The 20576-nt window shown below is 49.6% G+C and overlaps 1 protein-coding gene and 1 long non-coding RNA gene across 2 annotated transcripts; both read right to left on the reverse strand.

Moving 5' to 3' along the window:
* Positions 1–4157: 4157 nt before the first annotated feature.
* Positions 4158–14455, reverse strand: LOC144329215 (uncharacterized). Its single transcript, XR_013394678.1, has 2 exons — positions 12335–14455; positions 4158–6944 (listed from the first exon to the last, which is right to left on the reverse strand). It is a non-coding gene; the product is annotated as an uncharacterized LOC144329215 (long non-coding RNA).
* A 1786-nt stretch (positions 14456–16241) lies between these two features.
* FOXD1 (forkhead box D1) lies at positions 16242–19191 on the reverse strand. Its single transcript, XM_028748609.2, has one exon. It carries the CDS (start codon positions 19044–19046, stop codon positions 17679–17681), a length of 1368 nt encoding a protein of 455 aa, XP_028604442.2. The 5' UTR covers positions 19047–19191; the 3' UTR covers positions 16242–17678.
* Between the last annotated feature and the right edge of the window lie 1385 nt (positions 19192–20576).

Genomic DNA, 20576 nt, shown 5'->3' on the forward strand with positions numbered 1-20576 from the left:
TTATCTTCACTGAAGTGTGTTGCCGCCTGTCTAGTCCTGTGTAAATAGCACTAAGAATGTTTGCAAACTGTCGGACTATTCCGATTCTTTCCTCCTTCACCATATTTCGCGGGGTACCGCTGGACTCGCGCGCGCCTGGACCTTTGGGGGGGGGTAATGTTGCTTCTTCTTCCATAGCCTCATAAAGCGCAGGAGAATTGCCACGCCCGCCCTCCCTGATAAACGCTGCGCGCTGGGGGAGGGGAGGTCTTTCGCATCCCGCTGGCTGGTGCGTTTCTAGCAAAGGGAGTTGCGGGCGGGGGGAAGCGGCGCGGGTGATTTGCGGAATGCTGAGCCTGGGCTATAAATCAGCCAGGAAGGAGGGCGAAGCAGGTGTAAAAACAGAGCGAGAACTGCCTGCTTCCCGGCAAGACTGGCGAGGGAGGGGACCCCTCTTCTGCCTCATCAAATGCCACCCCGAATGCGCAGCAAAAGCAGGCCGCGCCTGGATGGAGGCGGGGACCTCGAGGCGCTGTAGGAGGAAGCTTCGCCTCCTTGCCCCGCCCGCGAACATGCCAATGCGCAAACAGAAACAGCATCAAACCCTCCTGCGGGCGCTTGGGGGTTGGCTTGCCAGTGCCTCCACCCAACTCTCCCATCTGCCTTCGCCACCACGCCTCCCACCCTTCACCCGGGGAGATTACGCAATCCGACCGGAGGGAAACCCCCAGCGACCGGCGTCCAATGCCGGCGCACCAGCCCAGCCACGACAAACGCGACCTTTACCTACCTTCTTCGCACGCAAGGCGCTCTCTCGCTCTCTCCTCCCTCCATTTCTGTGGCCAGGATCCCTCCCCACCCCCCCGCTTCCTTTTCCCAGGCATTGCTCAAAGATTAGGCATAATTCTGCGCACCGCCTGCTTTTCCAGCAGCAAGGGGGAAAGAGAAGATCCACAGTCCCGTTAAGGCGAAGGGGTTGGATTTAAGAGGATCATAGGTCGCAACGAGGACTCCATTGGCTTTGATCCAAATGCCTTGACTTACTTACTTGGGCTCTATTTGCCTTCGACTGTTACCGCTGTTTTCTTTACTGATGCCCAGGCCCTAACCTCAACTGCTTCGAAGTAAACCTAGGTAAGACCCTCCCCGCCGCCAGAAACATTCCCAATCAGCCCATTCCTAGTCATCGAAGTCATTCCTAACTAAGCGCTGTCCCAACGACTTCCAAGGAAACTCCAAGCGAATGAGAAGCCTAGGATTGTGAGCTTAATTGCATCCATAAACACACGCGCGCCTTATTCCTTATTTATTTCTATTAGGTCCATTCCTTTATTTAGAGATAAATAGAGGCTCCTGTTTAATTAAAAATGTGGTCAAAGCGAGAGATTGGAATGGGGAACGTGCTGTGAGTTAGGCACATTTGGGGCCCTTGTATTCCGTGGACACGGGAATCAGCACAGATGTTTAGGGTGGAATCTAAGGCTCCAGGTGCTCATTTGTATCCAAAGTGCACCGAACAACAGTGTATGCCAGAGGACACCAACCGAAGGCTGCAAGAGCGTGAAGTCCAGCAGTTCCTCAAAGCCTCCAGCAGGGCTTCAGACTAAGGTCGCTCCCAGCCCCGCCTGGAGATACCAGAGCAATGCTCTGACCACTGAGCCCATCTTATGTCCCGGATGCCGCTGGCCTCGGCGTGACTTTCGCCCACGTGACAGTGCAAAGGACCTGGCCTGACGTTGCTTAGGATCCAATCGCTTCCAAATAAAAATATCTAGCACACGCTGCTGCAAAGGCGCCTCTTTGCCTAAGTGAACATCTGCTTCCTTGCTGTTAGAGCTTACACCCTTTCCCCGATGGCTAGCTACTGGATTTTAAAATTTGGAAGCCAGGTGTGCGTACGTCAGTGTTTCGCATTGAAAAATATAACCCTCCCCAGTCACCAGCCTCCAGGGTTTCCCTGCGCCTCTGTAGAAGAGAGCGCCGAGCTCCAAGCGCCGACGCGAATGAACGGCGTCGGTCCTTTCATCCGAAGAGCGTCTGGGAACACGTGGGGTGGATCGCGGATCTGCCACGCGTTGCGAGAGACCCTCTTTCCTTCCCGCTATCTGTTCTGCAGGCGCCCGGTGTTAGGCAGCTCAAACCGTAATCAAGACTCCAAGAGAAATAGATAGCAGCGGGGGAAGCGAAAAGCGTGTAGCGGGAAACGCGCAAGAAAAACCAAGGAGGTGTAGGTCTGGCCTTATGCAGCCAACCCTTCCCGTGAGTCCTCGTTCCCTTGAGGGCGGCCCAGTTGGTCAGTAGGATGGGGATAATGGACCAAACTCAGAGACTTCCTATGGCTGGATCTGGTGTTGTATGTAGGCGAAGGTCTGGTGGTGGGGGGATTGTTCCTTTGGAATTTTTCCTTTGGGGTTATTTATCGGTGTAATAGGGTTTATATTACTGTGTAAGAAAGTTTACCGTCTGATGGGTTGTTTTTGTTGTTGCTGTTTCAGGTTTACCTATGCTGTTCAAATAAATATAGTTCCCCTCGTATATTGACTACCAAAGATCCTTTAAAGAACCCGCAGGGTTAATTGGCACAACAAAGCGAAGGCTTTTTAAAAAATGCATTTAGAAAACAATCAAGGAGGAGGGAACCTGTCAAAAGTCCTCGTCAACTTTCTGGCAAAAGTACACCACGGGGGACTCGCGGGCCAGAAAGGCAAGAAACGGAAAGCCCGGTTAGATCATTTTCTCAGGACATTGTTTATGGCCTTGGGAAGGATCAATCGTTTCGAAATGTTGCCAGGAGGAGAAAGAGAGAGAGAGAGAAATGATCCGGAGTGGAATGCGACTAATCCTCTGGATTCCTGTCAACGGTTTCCATAGAAGGAAGCCGATTTTTCAACCCAAAGATCCAGATTTTGTTTGGCCAGGGATTTGTGTGAGCTCCTGAGGCCATGAATTCGTCCTCCTCCGCCTCCGAGCCCCCCTCCCCAAATAGGAGAACCTGCTGCTCTCTCTGAATACCTGTCTTGGGTGTAAAGCACATGCGTGCCGAGACTGGGTTTGGCTGCAGTCTGTAAAAAGACTCACCCCAGAGCACTCCGGCTGAAGGCAATCGGATTGTTACCCAGGCGCAATGTACACACACACACACACACGCTCACAGCACACTTATCCCGTGCTCTAACACGACTACAAACACTAAATCAGCTTGGCATCTTAGAGCGGTAAGTTTTGGGAGAGACAACCCGGAAGTAATCTAGTCGAACTGCCCTGCTCAGGGCCAGGGAGTCTGTCTGCAACGCTAACCCCACTTACCTAGAAGCAAGCCCCGTTGAAGTCAATAGGAATTCCTTCGGAGTAGACATTGTTAAGATTGCGCTGGAAAGCGAAGTTCTGCTGTGATTTACGGTTTTAGAAAATGTGCATAGGATCCGACTGGGGTGAAGTTAGTCTGAAAGTAAGTTGGAATCAATGGCATAAGCAAATGTGTTTCCGATGGACTGCCCGCCTTGCTGCTTTTATGAACGGATTCGTAAGTGAGGCATGTCAGTGGAGAAGAGGATGGAGCGATTTGTTTCAAGGGAGTTTTACGTTAGAACATTGTTTTCTTTTACTGTTTTTAAACCCTTTATAATTTACTCTAGCATGTTGGTTTTTCTTGTAGTCTGCCCTTTCACTGAAGGCTTAAAGCAACCTGACTTTTCCCCTCTTCCGGCAACCCTGTTGTTTGGTAGACTGAGAGCTCCTGCCCTGAGATGGTCAGAGGAGCACATCAGGCATGTATTTTTTTTTTTTTTAATAAGATAAAATAAAATAGGACCTTCTTTGTGGTGGTGCCCGGATTTTGAATGTTACGCAGTTCCACTGTTCCTAAGCTGTATTTTTGCACACTGCTTAAATATTAATGGGTTTGGAGATGTGTTTAAATAAATAATACTCCTGGCACCAACCCTGTATTCTTTAGAGTGCCAGGTTAAAACCATTTTATTTACCAATGTATTTTAGATGATGGTGTTTGTTGAATGTTTTATTATATTGCTGGTTTGTGTTGTGTTGTATAATGTGGTTTTTTTAATGTCTCTCCATACCACCCTGAAATTTATTTTTGAATGGTTTCGCAGTTGTTGGTTTAAAACACTATTTGGTTTATCGTTTCTAAAATGAAGAAATAAAATTAAGGCAGGACCTTTACATAAATGGGATTTATTTCCGAGTAAACACACATTGAATTACAGTTGCAGGTGATTTCCTCAAGTCAACCAAGTAACAATCTCAGAAACCAGACAATTAAACAAACAAAAAAAGGTGGGGACACAGGAGAGCATTGCGCAAGAGAACGGATCTCAGTGGATAATTCGCAGGAGAACTTCCCTGTGGTTTGTGCCCCTCTTCTTTACCATCCATATAATTTTCATAGAACAGCTTTCGGCAGCCTGGTGCCTTCCAGATGTTTGGGACCACAACTCCCATAGCTTCCATCACCCGCCGTCAGCACAGTTGCCAAAGGTCCAAAATGGACTGCTCAGTCCAGTTTCTGCCAGTTCCAGAGTAACAGCGCGATGCCATTCAAGTCCAACCGAGTTCCATGGCGCTTACTCCCGGGTAAATGCATAGAGAATTAAGGGGCTTACTTTTGAATAGGCATGTATAAGATTGCCCTGATAATTCAACTGCGGTTTCCTAGTGTTGGTGGGTCCCACTAAACGCAGGATTTAATTTCTGTATTCTTGGGTTGTTACTGTGGAAAGGTCTTTACGCCCCCGAAATGCATTATTCATCTCACTACTTTTATATTCTGCTTGACTGTTAGAAAACCTCAAAGCGGTTTACAAAAGGTCTTAATCCATCCAGGCCCGGATCAGATCTTCCATCCTTTCTGTAGGGTTGGTTGGCTGAGTTGGCGCTGGAGAAAAAGCAGTTCAGGCCGCTGTGCTAAACCCAGCCCGGTGACTTAATGGGGGTTGCTGGGGGAGATCTGTTGCTGCGGGGGGAAGAGGAAACAAAGCCGGATGCTGCAGCCTAGGGGTAACAACACCCAGTGGGTTTGGGTCACCAATACCACCGATGCTTAGCTAGCAGACACTCGCCCAGGCAGGTTGGCAAGCAGAGATTCTACCTCGGCGCGAGAGCTCAGCCGCTTTCCAGCTCCGAACGTTCTTCTGCCGCCAGAGTTCAAGAGCGAGCGATATTTCCCCCGGTTCCTCCGTTGCCATTGGTTAAAGGGGCTTCCTCTAAGAGAGGTGGATCCCACCTTAAGGCAGAAATCAAGGCCGGCTCGCACGTGCTATGCTGATGCTGCGGGTGAATTTAGGAGTTTGATACTTACATAAGTTCCATTTCGTGCAGCGGGAAAGTCGAGGCCCTTGAGTTTAAGCCAGGCCCTTGCAGGCTTGGGTTGTGGATTAGTTTGGAAGCAATACTTATGGGATGTTCTTCCGACTTCAACAGGAACCTCGAATCCTAATGTTGATATTTCTTCCTTTGCCTAAATAATAGTTATTTTTTTTTTGAAAAGCAGAAAGAATAATTCAGTTGCTTGCTTTACTCGGTTTGGCTGATTCTAGAGATTTAAAGCGGAATTGTCAGCGTGCGCTTTAAACACTATCTAAGGCGAGTTGGGTTTTTTACTAAACAGTTCCCTTAAGGCTGGAAAGCTGCAACAACTTACGCCGTGTGAATAGTAATGTCTTTAAAAAAACGCACAGTACAATTTCTTTTGAGGAGTTATAATAGTGATTCCGCAACAACGCAGAGCAGTTAAATTTAAACCCACTGCCAAATCATGCATCGGATTAAGTGGACTGTAGTCCAGACTTCAGAGAACTTTATGCCATAATAAATGTGTGTCCTTAAAGTCCTTAAACACTAAGGATCCACAGGACTCTTCTTTGTTTCAGTTAAACCTATTGGCACAAGTGGAACATTCACCTCATGCATGTGTTTACTCAGAAGTAAAACCCACTGTCTTCCATGTGCACTGGATCGTCGCCTTAATTGGCTGGTGGCGTCACCAGATTAAGCCGGCACAGCTCCAATATACACATCAGCTGAGAAACTAGTGTGTATTTCTGATTTCAGTTCAATGATGATGACGATGATGATTATGTTGTATGGTTTTGCTTTAACTGGGTAAGACAATATGTAATGCATTTATTGGTTACTACTTTGGGCGACTGATATATTGCCCTTCAGCCTTAAGGAATCCCTCTCGTTGAAATCAAAGGGATCCACAGCCCAAACCTAGGCCGGGTTACTGGGAAATAAGACCTGCTTAGTTTATTAGTGGTGCTTATCAATCTACCTACTGGACGCTGGAGTGAAGGACTGTTCCTTTCTGTTTTCGTTACTAAAGACAGAAGCCCCAGGCTTTTCTTTCTCTTCTGTTCTGCCTTGTGGGGGTGCTCGCCGACCTTAGCCATACTCAGAGAAGGGAAACTGAAACCAGTGGACTTCACTCCTATATCAAACCAGCTGGACTTTCCATGAGACTTCTTCTCCTGTCTATTCCTCTGGCTGTCCTTGCTGGGTTTGTTACCGTTTCAGAGCAGGTTTGCCAAACAATAAAAGTCGGAGGTTTTTTCTTTCTTTTCTTTTTTCCCAAATGCAAACCTAACAGGTCATGGCAGAAGGCAAGACAAGGACTATATAAACAGAAGCAGTTGGCAAGGTACACAAAGCGACCTGGGAGGAAGCAGCTTCGAAGCACTCCATAAAACGAGATTGGCAGATGGCCGGCTTTATTTCTTACTGACTTCTCGTACATCGGGTATCATTCGAGTCCATTGATTTCAGTGGGCCTCCTCTGAGCAGGAGTAACGTCGGCGATCGCCCTGCGCTTGTTGTGTATCAGCCAGATCCACACAACGCAGAAGGTGAACAGAAGGAAGTGAGCTGACGCTTCCACGGTTCTAGACGCCACAACTAAAAGCGGTCGAAGGCTGCCGTCGAATGCACGTCGACTCGAGAGTTAAGTTCTGCTGAAGGCAATGGGACACCTCTGAATCAGAGTTGCCCTGATTCAGAGCAAAGGATGCTTCCTTTTTGTTTTTTAAAAAACCTGCATACAGTTCAATATTGAATGTACTTGACATTATATGCAGATCGCGGGCTACTGGGCGGGGTTTTCGTTTTCTTGTTTGGGTTTAATTATTTACTTGTGTTTCATCTTATATTTTATTTTGTGAACCGCCCTGAGATCTTTTTTTTGAAGGGCGGTATCTAAAAATTAATAATAATAATAATAATAATAATAATAATAATAATAATAATAGGATTCCAGCCTAAAGGAGACGACACTTTTAATTATCCACTTGGATTTCAACACCTTCCTTAGGAAGTGGAAGGGTGTCTGACTTACTTTATCAAGAAAGAACCCTTGTCACGTGCACATAAAGTCTTTATTTGCTCCCCAGTCTCGTATTAAAACAGAGGAACCGGATCGCACATTCCGATGGAAGACATTTACTGGCAAGTTTATATACAGACCTTGGAAAGTTTTTCCAACGCACTTTTATCCAGAGGAATGACTGAACAGCGCCAAGCCCAGTTCCCCATAGAAATCATTTCCTCTCTAATCATTTCTCTATATTGGGGATCTGAGAAATCTCTCGATCTGGCGAACGGGCCAGATTCAAACTGCACTCCTTGGCAATCTCTCACCTGGGAGCAAGCGAGCAAGGCTTGCTTCGGAGGGCAAGATGCCACCGAAATTCGGCCTGCTGGTTTTTCCAGGGCGGGGGAAAGGCGAATCTCTCTCCTGAACCCAGACCCGAGTTCTGCGGACCCGTCACGGAGCTTGAATTAAGCGAGGGGTGTTTTGATTTCGACTCCTGCTGGTGGCAGGCTGATTACTCCCGGAGACCCCAAAACGTTTGGAAAGGCCTCGGAGGCAACTCGTGAGGTCTGGTCTTGGAGGCTCCTCCTTCTTCTCAGCCATGATGTGCCCTTGCCTTTATTGAAGACCAGAAGGTGCTGCTAAGCAGCCCGTTCATTGGGGCTTCCCTCGAGGCTCTTCCCCATCTGCTCTGCCTGCCCCCACAAAAAAAAAAAAATCCTCACAACTCCTGTCCCGGGAGAACCAGTCCCAGCTCCGAGTGGAGCAGCTGGAGCCCCAGGAGCTTTTTCGCCAAGAGCCCCTTAACGGTCAGCCCCCAGAGACCCGTTTAATCTGACTGAAGTAGATTGAACCACAGGGGAGGAATAGCGACACAGGAAGTGGGGGCAAAGTCTCGTTGGTGCCAGAGGAATTTGCGATCCATCATGGAAGCAAACACAAAAAAACTCCCCTGAAATAAATGGGATGTGTCCTACTCAGAGTAGACCCATTTAACTCAATGGATATGACCAACGGATCCATTAATACCAATGGGCCTCCTCGGCTGTTGCTTGGTTGCATGCAACCCAATGATGCTGCTTTGGAAACTGATATTTCTTGTTTATTTATCCCATTTTATTTATACTGCTATACAAATAATGCTTGGGTCGAGACTATATGAAGGGCCGTATCTCCTTAAATAAACCTGCCCGGACTTTTGGGGGACCCTTTCTTTCTATCCTGCCTCCATTATGAATTCACGTTTGATGAGGCCACGAGAGAGGGCCTTTTTATGGGAGAGGGCATTTTCCTTTCTCTTCTCTCAGACTGTGGAACTCCCTTCCACTGGAGGCTAGGCTGGTTCCTTTTATGCTCTCCCTTTTCCCAACAAATACTTTTTTGCTCAGACAGGCCTTTGGCCACTAACTAGCTGGCTGCTGTGGCAAGGTGCAGGGAGGGTGCTGTACATTTTCCCCCTTTTGCTGCTAAATGATTGTGTTTAAAGTGTTTTATTATTATTTTAAAATCATATTGATTGTACGTTTCTAGCTGCAATTCATGCTGCAAGCCCCTCCCTCTGATCCTATATTAGGAGAAATGCGGTATACTAAATACACAAACAAACAAACAAACAAACAAATATACTCCATGGAGTACAAGGGCTCACATCAACCCTATTGCGTCGTTTAGTCTGAGAGATAGATACTGGCCTAAGATCTGTCAATGAGCTTCATTGCTTAAGCAGGAATTTGAATCGGGGTCTCTCTGTATTAAAATTACGCTTAGGATCAGACTGCTTGTAGGTAAAGGATAATGAACCGTACACCTCAGGACTTTGTAGGGGAAATATTTGTGGCTGGGAACAGGCAAGGCGTCCCTTTGAGGAAGGCACACAACATTCAACCATTTCTGACCCATAAGTGATTCTTATTGGGAACAGCACTGTGTCTTTGTCTCATCTGAGGCCTAAAATTAAAAGCCATTCATTTTTAAAATAAACGCACTGGTTTTTTTCTTTATGTAGAAATCTCAGATATGACTAACATGATCCGAACGTCATCTTGCCCTCTGCTGAAATCTCGACGATGCACTGAATGGAGCCTGAATTTGGCTGGGACTATCCAGGGGGACAAAACGATCTTGAGGTCGTTTGTGGACATCTCTCTCCACGTGAAGCAACATTAAAAACGGGGAGTGGTGGTGATGGGAGACAGAGAGAGGGATTGTTAGGAACGATTCAGAGAGGGAGTTGGAGATAAATCTGCTCGTCTCTGAATGCCTTTTCCTAAAAACAGAATTCTGAGTTCCCCAGGGACACGGGTGGTCCGTAGGGCTAGGGTTCAAAAGGAAGAACTATTGCAGAGTTATTGTATGGAATTTACTAAAACAAAATGTGGAGATAATCAGGCTTATAAAAAATGTTAGGGCACGTTAATGGCTGATCAGCTATTAACAGCAGTTAACCATAATGGCTAAAGTGTGGGTTATATGACAGGCAAAATATTTCTGAATGCTGGGTGATCGTGACAACCTATAATGGGCAGGAGGTCTCTTGAAGACAGGTTACAGACCTGCCTACCAAACAGGTAAGGGAAACACCAGTCCCTTACCGTTCCACTTCTCCCAACGGGACTTACTCGCAGGTAAAGGGTTTAAGGTTGGGCACTATCCTGAAGCTGAGGCATGGAGTGTGGCGGATTTTACATTTGTGACATGGCTCCTATGCATTCAGAAGGAAACCCCCCCTCCCCTTCCCCCTGATGTCATCCTAAAGTTGAAGTCATGAATTGAAAAGTGAGTCCTCTCAGCTTCAAAAGGGCCTGGCACCGCACTCGAAATGTATTTCCACTGGACCCTAAACATATGGTTTGTTTGCTAGAAATGCCTGCAAACTGGAATCTCTTCGGAGCCACAAGACTTGGAAATAAAGCTCGCTGGTTTCTGTCTAACTTCCCAAACGGTGCGATGGGAAGAGCGATGCCAGCCCGCTCTTGCCCCGTCCTTCTGCTCACTCGACTGCACACACACTACAAAGTTCACCCCCGTCCAAGAATCTTGGGAGCTTCGATTTACGGAGCTTCGATTCCCGGAACCCTTAACAAACCATAGTTCCCAGGATTCTTGCGGGGGTGTTTTAAATGTATGGCGCCTATGCAGTCTTTACACTGGCTTTTGACTCTTGAGATGCATATTTTTAGGACACCACCTTATTGTATTGTAAGTTGCGTGGAACGGTTTCTGCGTTGTGTTTTAATTTTTGCAGAAGGGTGGGATTATTATTATTATTATTATTATTATTATTATTATTATTATTATTATTATTACTGCAATGAGGTCTGTGTCACAGAAGGCAAGGCAAAGGCCTGCCTGGCTCAGAGTCCCAAGGCAAGCCCAGTAAGTTTAGACCCGTGATAGGTGCAAGGCCCGGCCGGTTCTCGGCTGAGGCCAGGGCGCATGTGGAGAGTTTTCGACGTCAGAGGCGCTTGCGTGCGAGCCGCGGCTCATCCGCACGCAGGAGCAGCAGCCTGTTTCTGCAGGCGGGTTTTTGTCTTTTCTGAAAGCAGCCTCTGGCTCTGGATTTCCACTTTCACCCGCCCATCAAAATGCCTGCTGGACACTCATCGCCCTCTCCTGCAATTCCCATTCTTTCGAGAGCCTCTGTCTTTGTTTTAGAAGTCCCTTACCAGGAGCCAGGAATAAACACGAGGCGCAGCTTTCTTAGTGCATCTGGTGAATTTCCTCTGGAGGAGAAGCGGGGCGGGGGGAGTTGTTTCAGGGGCTCGCCGAGCTCCAGCAGGGGAAAATCCCAGAGGAAACAGACCCACAAGAAGAGCTGCAGGAGCATCTGTGCGAGGCGCATAAGCCGATGGCTGTGAACCACGACACAATTGCAACTGAAAGCCATATAAATAAACCATTTGCAAGTGTGCGGTTTGCATGCCTTTCCCTTAGTCTCATCAACCGATTCCCCATCCGCTACACGCCGATCTTTACACTTATCGCTCTGCATCTGGCTCTTGTTTATTGTAGCGGCGCAGATCCAACATTAATAGCTATCAGGCCTTGTTTCATTGAGAATAAAACAAAGAGAAGAGATGTTCAGACAGATGTGGACGCGTTTCCTCTTCCTTTCTCACGGGCCGGCATGGGAGTGGGAAGATGCCACTAAAATCCAGGAGACTCGTGTTCAAAGTCTGGGGACAGGAAGGAGCTTCCTCAGCGAGCGCCGTGCTAAGCCTGATTTATCTCTACAGTCGCGCATCAGCAAGGAGAGGCTCTAACCGCTCACCTTCGCTCATGCGCAGCTGGAGTCTATCTAAGCAGCCAGGATGAAAAGCGCCCAGGACCTTGACAATCTCTGCTCCTGTGAGTGCCTCCCTCCTCCGCTCAAAGTCAAAGTGAGGGGAGGTTTAGAAGCAGCTGGCTGTTCCCAGAGAGTGGTGTGTGTGTGTGTGTGTGTGTGTGTGTGTGTGTGTGTGTGTGTGTCACCTTTTTCTGCAGGTCAAGCCTCTCGCGAAAGCGCCAACGTGGAGCCCCACCGCACGCTTACTAGAAAAAAAGCGAGTTTCCAGTTGGCCTTACTTCCGAGTAAACCTGCACAGCGACACTCGCTGCTGCACGGTGCTTTTGAGATCCTAGCGTTCTACACACCAAACAAAGTCTGTGTTCTGACGGCTTAATACTTTTTTAAAAAAAAAGAATCGCAAGGTGTGTATTTACGAGATGGTGGAGTTTTAGTCTGAGGCTGGCAGACGCAAACGAGGCAGGGAGCACAAACTGAAACCCACCTGCCTGCGAAGAAATACTGTAAAAAGTCAAGCCTACGCGCGTTATTTATAGGCTCGCTCGCCGCCGCTTAGCCATATCATAAATACGCGTCTGCAAACGAGAGAGTCGACAGTCAAACTAAGCTAGGTAAAGTGGGATTGAGTTATGGGGACATAAATCCAAACTGGAAGGAACAGATGGTGGCCATGATCGCGTTTTACACCCACCCCACCCCGTTAAATAATGATAACGCCTTTCAGTGAAGGCGACAGGAATACTCACGGGGACTGACGCAGGAAGGTGTTAAAGGCTGGGATGCGGAAACCGGGCCTCTTCTCTCTCTCTCACCGGCGGGGGCTGAAGGAGCCGGGCGCGCTTTCCTAGGCGATCCTCGGGTCGCGGTGGTGGAAGGAAGAAGATCTCCTAGTTTCGCCGCGCAGTTTTCTTTTCGTCCCAAGACGCTGACCTTGCCGAGTCCTAGCGAGATCCGGATCCACCGGCGGAAGGCTCCCCTCCGACGTGGATGAAGGAGATAACTAAGAAGCTAGAAGGTGCAGGCCGTTTCCTCGCCCAGAAGGGACCTAAATCCTCAGGAGAAGCGGCACATTTATTAAGCACTAAGGACTCGCGGGCGTGGGGTCGGAAAGAAAAGACAAGCCTAAATCTGTTTACGCCATAGTCATAAGAAAGACCGTTATGGCCCAATAGTTTGTCGAAAAATCACCTGCTTGGTTAAGCGGATACACATATTGATAGGGAAAATCAGAACCACCCAGTTTAAGTTAATCAGAAACATAGGAATTTACCCGTCCTCGATGCCAAGCACCTGGAATGGACGTCAACTCTAAGGATTTTTGAGGAGCTTTCCTTCCAAAACAAGAAGACCTCCCGAATCCACAGTTCCAAAAGAAGTGTGACTTTGATGGCAGCCAAAACTGCACACATCCCAGGCACTTTTAGTCATTCCCTTCTCTCTTCCCAACCCCCGCCATTCCACCTAATGTTTCTCACTCGCCCTAAACCCCGTTTCTGTGGGAGCTCAGCTGGCGAATAACGCGGACCTTTTTTTTTTATAGAGATCCATGGATGTAACAAAGGGGAAGAAGAGCCCGGCATGTTGGGGAGAATTGCGTTTTTAAAAGCTAACTATGAACAATATTTGGGGGCGTCGAGGGAGAAACAGCAGCCTAACCGAACATGAATAAATCACAGAACTATTTAGAACACACACACACACACACACACACACACACACACACACCCGCGTCCATACAAGCGGAGAGAAGCCTTGCTGGTTCAGAGGCGCCGTGTGTGGCATTCGTAAAATGCTTGCCTGCCTACAGAAGGGCTTCATTACGCTCCCAATAGATAACATTTGGTAAAGTCCACCCCCAGATTAAAACGCTACATAATGGCACCGTAAACGAAGTCGTGGCTTTTTGTGTGGTCTTTGTGGGGGGTGGGGAATGGAAACATTAGCCTTTCCCTTAGCCCAGCCATTCCCTCCCAATTCAGCCCCAGTAATTCGCCTTCTCTCCGGCCCGCGGGGGATCTGATGAAGGGCCGGTGGGCGGCGAGAGGAAGGCGGGTGAATGAATCCGCACTTTGTACTTCGGGGAGAAAAGAGGAGGAGGAGGAAGGTGGGCTGCGAGGGCGCTTTGACACCGTCCCACCAGCTTGCTTTTTAGGGCCCAAGCCTCTCCACCCGGCTTGATCTCTTTCGCTGCGCCTTCAAAGCGAAAGGGGACCCCGGGGTCCATTTGCATGCCAGTGGGGAGCCCCTGTTCAAACGAGGTTGTTCGGAGTCCCATCAAAGGCTGCTCGGCCTTTGTTGCAGCAGCACCTGCTTGGGCAAACAGAGCCAGCCAGCAGCAGCCATAGCCTAGCTAGGCCCTTCTACCCTCCCAGGACCGCCAGCCAGTAAGCAAGCCAAAAGAGAACGGTGCTGAGAAGCCGAGCCCCTCCGCCCCCCCCCCCCCGGAGAAAGCCCAGACATAACAAACACGACAATGTTGCGTCGGCCAGTTTGGAACCAGACTAAACACTCGCCTGCCCTCTTTTCCTCCGTACTAGCGGTTGCAAAGCAATATTTCCAACTCCGAGCTGCTTGTCAGGTGGAGGCCGCTGTCCAGATTGCACAGCCAATTGCTGATATCAGAAATGCAAGCGAGCGAATTGGGGGGGGGGAGAGCTCCCTCGCCACAAACCTTGGAACACGATTTGCCTCTTAAGGAACCCCAGGGGGAAACGCCAGGCACGCACACCCCGAGCATCACTATGAAGTCTCACGCCCTGAACCCAGGAGCGTTTTCCTCCCTCCTCCGCCTCACCAGGGGCAAACTAGGCTTTATTTTACCCGGGTCAAAGGCCCAGTTTGGCACAACCCCCCCCCCGCACACACACACACACGCGCGCGCGCGCGCGCGCGCGCGCACAGGTTGGGAGCCTCAGTCGCTAGTCCCCCGTAGCTACGGCTCTGGCATCACTGTTTTGTTGTTCCTGTTGTTGGTAAACAAAAAAATGAAAAATAAAATCACAAGATAAAACTGGCTTGTGGAAGCCTTTTTTTCAGGTTTGTGTGTATGTGTGTGGAATCAGATTATTGTGGTATTCTGGCTCTTTCTTTAGGAAATAATAATATTTACCCAAATAAAGGGGTGCCGGGGCTTTTCAACAGATCATCCTAAACACGAGTTACCCATGACTTGGGAGGGGGGGGGCCGGAGGAATCGCACAGATTTTAGTTGGGGACATCCTTTCAGGGAAGTATCTTAAGACCGGAAACTTATTTAGAAGCAAGTGTCAAGGGAGAGGACGGGGTGTTTTTACTTCCAAGTCAACGTGTGCCGGAGCGAGGTATTGAATTTTCAGAAATATCACTATCACCTTCTAACTCTCAATCCTCCCGGTGAGTCGTTACAAATGAGGCACCCGGGTCTGAAGTTTTGCGGGACAGCTCCTTCAGGAGGGTTGTGGAAGTCAGCGGCGTTGAAGTCTGCGCAATTTCACTTCCAGGCGAACGAGCTCAGGGCAGGCAGAAGGGTCCGCTTCCTGTTTTCGCTGGCTGAGCACCTGCCACTTCCGGTATGCCACCACGTTTTTACAGAGATGCTATGGAAAGCTTCGTTGAAAATCTGTGGCTGCTGCAAGATTCCAGGCCCTGCGACCTTACCTAGCTGGGAGTACGTCTCAGTGGGTTCAGCGGGATTTACTTCAAAGTAGACATGCACAGGATTAGCACACGCCTTGCACAAATGCCCTTTGATATTCTCCATTGGTTACAATAACCTCACGATGCGAAAAAGAACTTAAATCTCACCACCTATTTGTGCACTTAAAAAAGAAATAAACGTAGACCGTAAACATTCTTAAAACGACTTCATAAATCACCTATAATGATGAGCAATACTTTCCCAAGTTTTTGTTCTGCAAGGAAATTAGTTGGAGAACGTTGTTTATTTGCTTTCCTGAAAGGAGCACTTATATGCTGATCTTGAACCCGCCTCAAAAACTCACCGACTTTTAGCACATTTTTTTAAAAGTTGGATTTCGACAATTACTGCATTAATTAAAAAAATAATAATAATTCCAACTCTGCGCTCCTAGAAGGCTAATCCTGTCTTACAATCTTGTAAAATAATAATAATAATATATGAATTCGCAAAATCCTTAAAAGGGAGTACTTCCTTCACCTCAATAAAGTAGTCCTCTCCAGGTTTGGGAAAAGTAGTGTCAGAATCCAAAAAATACTTGCGGGGGGGCTATTCTTATTTGCAATGGAACTAAAATGTAGAACCAAAGTATTGAAACCGATCATTACGAACACTGATTTATATATATAACGTTTTAATTGTTCAGCATTCTCATAAGCGACAAACCACCTCATACTTGTCTACCATTCTTTCAAATATTTAAAAGCAAAATGTGCTATACTTATTGTCACCCTAAACTTTAGCATAACTTCTTTTCTCTTTAATGCAATACTTTAATGATGCCCACGTAGCGCGGTGACTGCAGTTCTAGTGTGATTACCTTGCAAGGTGGGCACTTATTTGCGACACCGTCGTAAAAAACTAAAAACCACAAACAATAACCCTCCCCCCCCCCAATTACCTATTGTATAACCCTGGAGCGGGAGGAAAGCCATAGCAATTGTGATGCGGTTGCAATGTAAAATACACTTTAGAAGTTCTTAAAAGAATCTACATTTATTTGATTCAAATACAAAAAAGGTGTATTTATAGAAGATTATAGCCTGCAGAAGGCCGAAATTATCCATCACCAAAACAGTTACTTTGTTTTCTTTGGTTAGTCATTGCTCGGGTTTACCCATGTATTTTTAAAATTTATTTGTGAAGGCTTGAAAATCGTATTATCACTGTTTGGAATACCATAGCAGTTCCTAAACCAGGTTCCATGAGTGAGTGAAGTTTAATGCGGCCCAGAATTTAAGCTGGTTGGCGTCATGTCTGACTAGAAAGCAAGTCCCTTTCATTCCAGCTGAATTTCCCCAGAGAGAATTTTCAAGATGGCCGCGATCCTGAGTACCTATTTAGAAGCCCAACTGAAAGCAAAGGAAAACTTTCTTCCTACTAAACCCGCATGTTTAGGGTACCAGTCCCATTGAGCAACATGGGGTCCAACATTAAATGAAGGGGTGGGGGGTTTTTTTAAGTAAAAGGGGGCGCCCTCCAACATTGCTAGATTGTGGAGGATTCTTCTGAGTTAATTATTTGGTGGAAATACATTTTGCACTCTTTCTTTTCAAGCACAGATTATTAATCTACCCTGGATTAATTATTTTTTAAAAAAATAAATCATATTCCCAGGATCATAATTATAGGTTAGAAGTTCATAGGGCAAAGCACTAAATAGGTGAAGGTCTAAAGCCAATTGTGGAATTAATTTTGTTGAAAATTTATTGCTTTATTTTCAAAAATGTGTAAAAAAAAAAGTGGTTTTTTGTTGTTTTTGTTTTACAATTAGAATGGTACAATAATACTCGGCAGTAATTTTAACAATATTCCTGGTAAAGAATATGCACAAAGTATAAAAGAAAAGAAAAACTCCACAAGCCTATTATGATACAAAAACAAACACAGGTTAAAATAAGAATTGATAATCTCGACTTTCTTCTGTGTAAACATGTTAATTTTTTTTCATATATAAAAGTACATAAGACAAGTGAACTACAATGAAAGAAGATGGGTAAAGCTTCTTTTTGTCGTCCCCCCTTACTCCTATTCATCGTTATTTTTTTGGGGGGGGTGGAATTGTTGTAGTTTAGCTGTAATTTAATTTAATCCTTGGACCCGGTAATCTCTGCCTTGGAATGATTTATTTAGAACGCGCGTGTTTGTTAAAGGAAAGAATTAAGGGCCACTTCTTTGACATTTAATCTTTCTGCCTATGCAGCATATCGAAATGGCTTTGCATAAATAGGAGGTACTGAAGAGGACCGAGCCAGGTGGCCCGAAAGACAAAACAAACAAACAAACAAAATGTGGCCTAAATAAAAAATAGAAACAAAAAGTTTCTTTGCCTTCTTTAGCCGGGGAAAAAAAAAGCAAAAACAGCCCCACTGGGTCCTACCTTCGGCAAGACAGTTTTTTTGTGTGTTTTGTTTTTAACAATTGGAAATCCTAGCAGTAAAGTTCTCGACGTTGGCCAAGGCTGCCCCTTGGTGCAGAGTCCCCAGCGAGGCGGCGACGGAAGAGGACGGAGGCGGCGGCGGCGGCGAGGCGAGCGCAGGCGACGAGGCCATCAGGGACCTGGCCAGGACGGGCAGGACGGCCGCCTGCGAGGCGCAGCTGCTGGCGGCCAGGGGACTCAAGCCCCCGCCGCCGCCGGCGCCGCCGATGATGCTCTCGATGGAGAAAGGCGACCTGGCCAGCGCCGAGCTGCTCTTGGCGGCCGCCGCCTGCAAGGAGGCCGCGAGAGACGGGCTGAGCTGCGCCGGGTAGCCGAAGCTGGTAGTCCTGGCCAGGTCGGCCGCAGGAGAGGCGGCAGCGGCGGGAGGCAGCAGCGCGGGCGGCGCAGCCGGCAGGACGGGCCCGGCGGCCGGAGGAGGAGGCGGCGGCCGCGCCTGGGGCTGGAAGGCGAAGAGAGCCGAGGGAGGCGGGTAAGGCGGCAGCTGCAGGCCGTAGGCGCAGCTATAGGGCCCGTAAGCGAAGGGGGCAGGCGGCGGAGGCGCGGGCGGCGGGTGCTGCTGCTGCTGCTGCCGCGGCGGCGGAGGAGGCGCCTGGTTGGGGTGCTGCTGCGCCGCTTGGAGGAAGGCGGCTGCGGCGGCGGCGGCGGGCTCGAGCCCCCTGAGGAGCAGGTCGGGCGGCTGCAGCAGCGGCTGCCTCTTGAAGCGCTTCCTGCGGCGCAGGAAGGAGCCGTTGTCGAACATGTCGGCCGACTCCGGGTCGAGCGTCCAGTAGTTGCCCTTGCCCGGGTTGCCCGGCTCGCGCGGGATCTTGACGAAGCAGTCGTTGAGCGACAGGTTGTGTCGGATGGAGTTCTGCCAGGCGGGGAACTTCTCGCGGTAGTAGGGGAAGCGGGCGCTGATGAACTCGCAGATCTCGCTCAGCGTCAGGCGCTTCTTGGCGCTCTGCAGGATGGCCATGGTGATGAGGGCGATGTACGAGTAAGGCGGCTTCACCAGGCTGTTCTTGGCGCCCGCCGGGACGCCGGCGCCCCCTGAGGCGCCTCGGAAAGAGCCCTGAGGGGAAGAAGAAGACGAAGAGGAGGAAGACGACGAGGAGGAGGAAGGCGACCCGGAGCCGGGGGACTCTCCTCCTGGCCCGCGCGCCCCGGGCGCCTCAGGCAGCGAGGCGGCCTCCTCGTCCTCGTCCTCCTCGTAAGGCCGGCGGCGGAGGGGCTCGTCGTCGTCGTCCTCGTCGTCCTCGTCGTCTCCCTCGTCGTCGTCGTCGTCCCCCTCGCCCACCACGTCGATGTCTGTCTCCTCAGCCAAGGCAGACGCGGCCTCGGACATCTCCGCGCTCAGAGTCATCGCGGGGCGCAGCCGGGCATGGGAGGAGGGGGCTGCCTGGCACAAGGCTGGCGGGGCGGCGAGGGCGAGGGGAGGGCGCCCCGGCTGGGCTCACACGCTTCGCCCCCCGCCGGCCCGCCCGGCCGCCCGCCTTCACGCCACGGCCGGAGAAGACAGCGGCGCGAGCGAGGCCGGCGGCGACCAGCCTCTCCAGCTGGGCACCTCCTCGGCGCTGCCCTCTTCCTCGTCGTCCTCCTGAGGAGAAGGCGCTCGCTTGCTGCTGCTGCCGCCGCCGCCGCCGCCGCCTCCCTCAGACATGAATGGGTCCAGGGTGGGAAAGGGAGAGCGACTACTATTGGGGAGGGAGCGAGGCGGGCGAGGCGGGCGGGGACGGGGTGGGGGGAAGAGGAGGAGGAGGAGGAGGAGCGGGCGGCGCCCGCGAAGTCTTGAGCAAGATCTTGGCAGCGCCCGGGCTGAGGCCGAAAGGGGGCGGCCTTTCCTCCTGCCCGCCCGCCCGGGAGGGGGCCCGTCACGTGGCTGGAAACGTCAGAGCCGCCGCTGAGAAAACATTCCAGGAATAAAAAAAGAAAAGAGGCGTGCGGGGGGGGGGGGGAGAGAGACTCGGAATTGCGAGCGGGAGAGGAGAGCAAATAAATAAATAAGCGCCCATCTCGCGCCTTGAATAGCCCCATTGTTGAGCTTTAGGGTGGCGGAGGGAGCCGGGAGAGGCAGCCCTTCCATCTCCAGCGGGCTACTGCTTCCCAGTCAGCCTTGATCCCCTGTTTTACCACCCAGCTCCACCTCGACGGACCTTTCTGGCTTGGAAAGGGTGTGTGTGTGTCTAATATACAGGTCCTGTATACCTGAAGAAGCGTCTCCACCCCCATCGTTCTGCCCGGATACTGAGATCCAGCACCAAGGGGCATTCTGGCAGTTCCCTCATTACGAGAAGTGAGGTTACAGGGAACCAGACAGAGGGCCTTCTCGGTAGTGGCCCCCGCCCTGTGGAACGCCCTCCCATCAGATGTCAAAGAGAACAACAACTACCAGACTTTTAGAAGACCTCTGAAGGCAGCCCTGTTTAGGGAAGTTTTTAATATTTGATGCTGTGTTGTTTTTAATACTTGATTGGAAGCCGCCCAGAGTGGCTGGGGAGACTCAGCCAGATGGGCGAGGTATACATCATATTATTATTATTATTATTATTATTATTATTATTATTATTATTATTATTATTATTATCAAAGTCGCCTTTGGAACGCCAGGACCCCACCGACACTATCCGATCTTCCCCCCAGAGAAAAAGAAAACGCTCGATCTGATCGAGGAGAGAGAGGTCTCCAGGCTCGCCCTGCGTAACGCAGCTGGCGAGGAGGAGGCAGGCAGGAGGCGGCCCCGCGGAGGTGCTCGTCGTCCCACCCCTGGACCGGACAAGCGGGTTTCCTGGTCGTGGGAAGCTGGACGGAGTGCCGCGTTTGTCAGAAGCCTGTCCTCCTCCTGCCGAGCTGAGTTTACGCGGGGGAACCGGGGACTGTCGTCCGCGTCTCCGGT

This window comes from Podarcis muralis, chromosome 11 (assembly GCF_964188315.1).
Source record: "Podarcis muralis chromosome 11, rPodMur119.hap1.1, whole genome shotgun sequence".
Taxonomy (NCBI): Eukaryota; Metazoa; Chordata; class Lepidosauria; order Squamata; family Lacertidae; genus Podarcis; species Podarcis muralis.

Excerpts from the sequence above, each read along its gene's own strand:
- FOXD1 (XM_028748609.2), bottom strand. The coding sequence starts at position 19,046 with ATGACTCTGAGCGCGGAGATGTCCGAGGCCGCGTCTGCCTTGGCTGAG.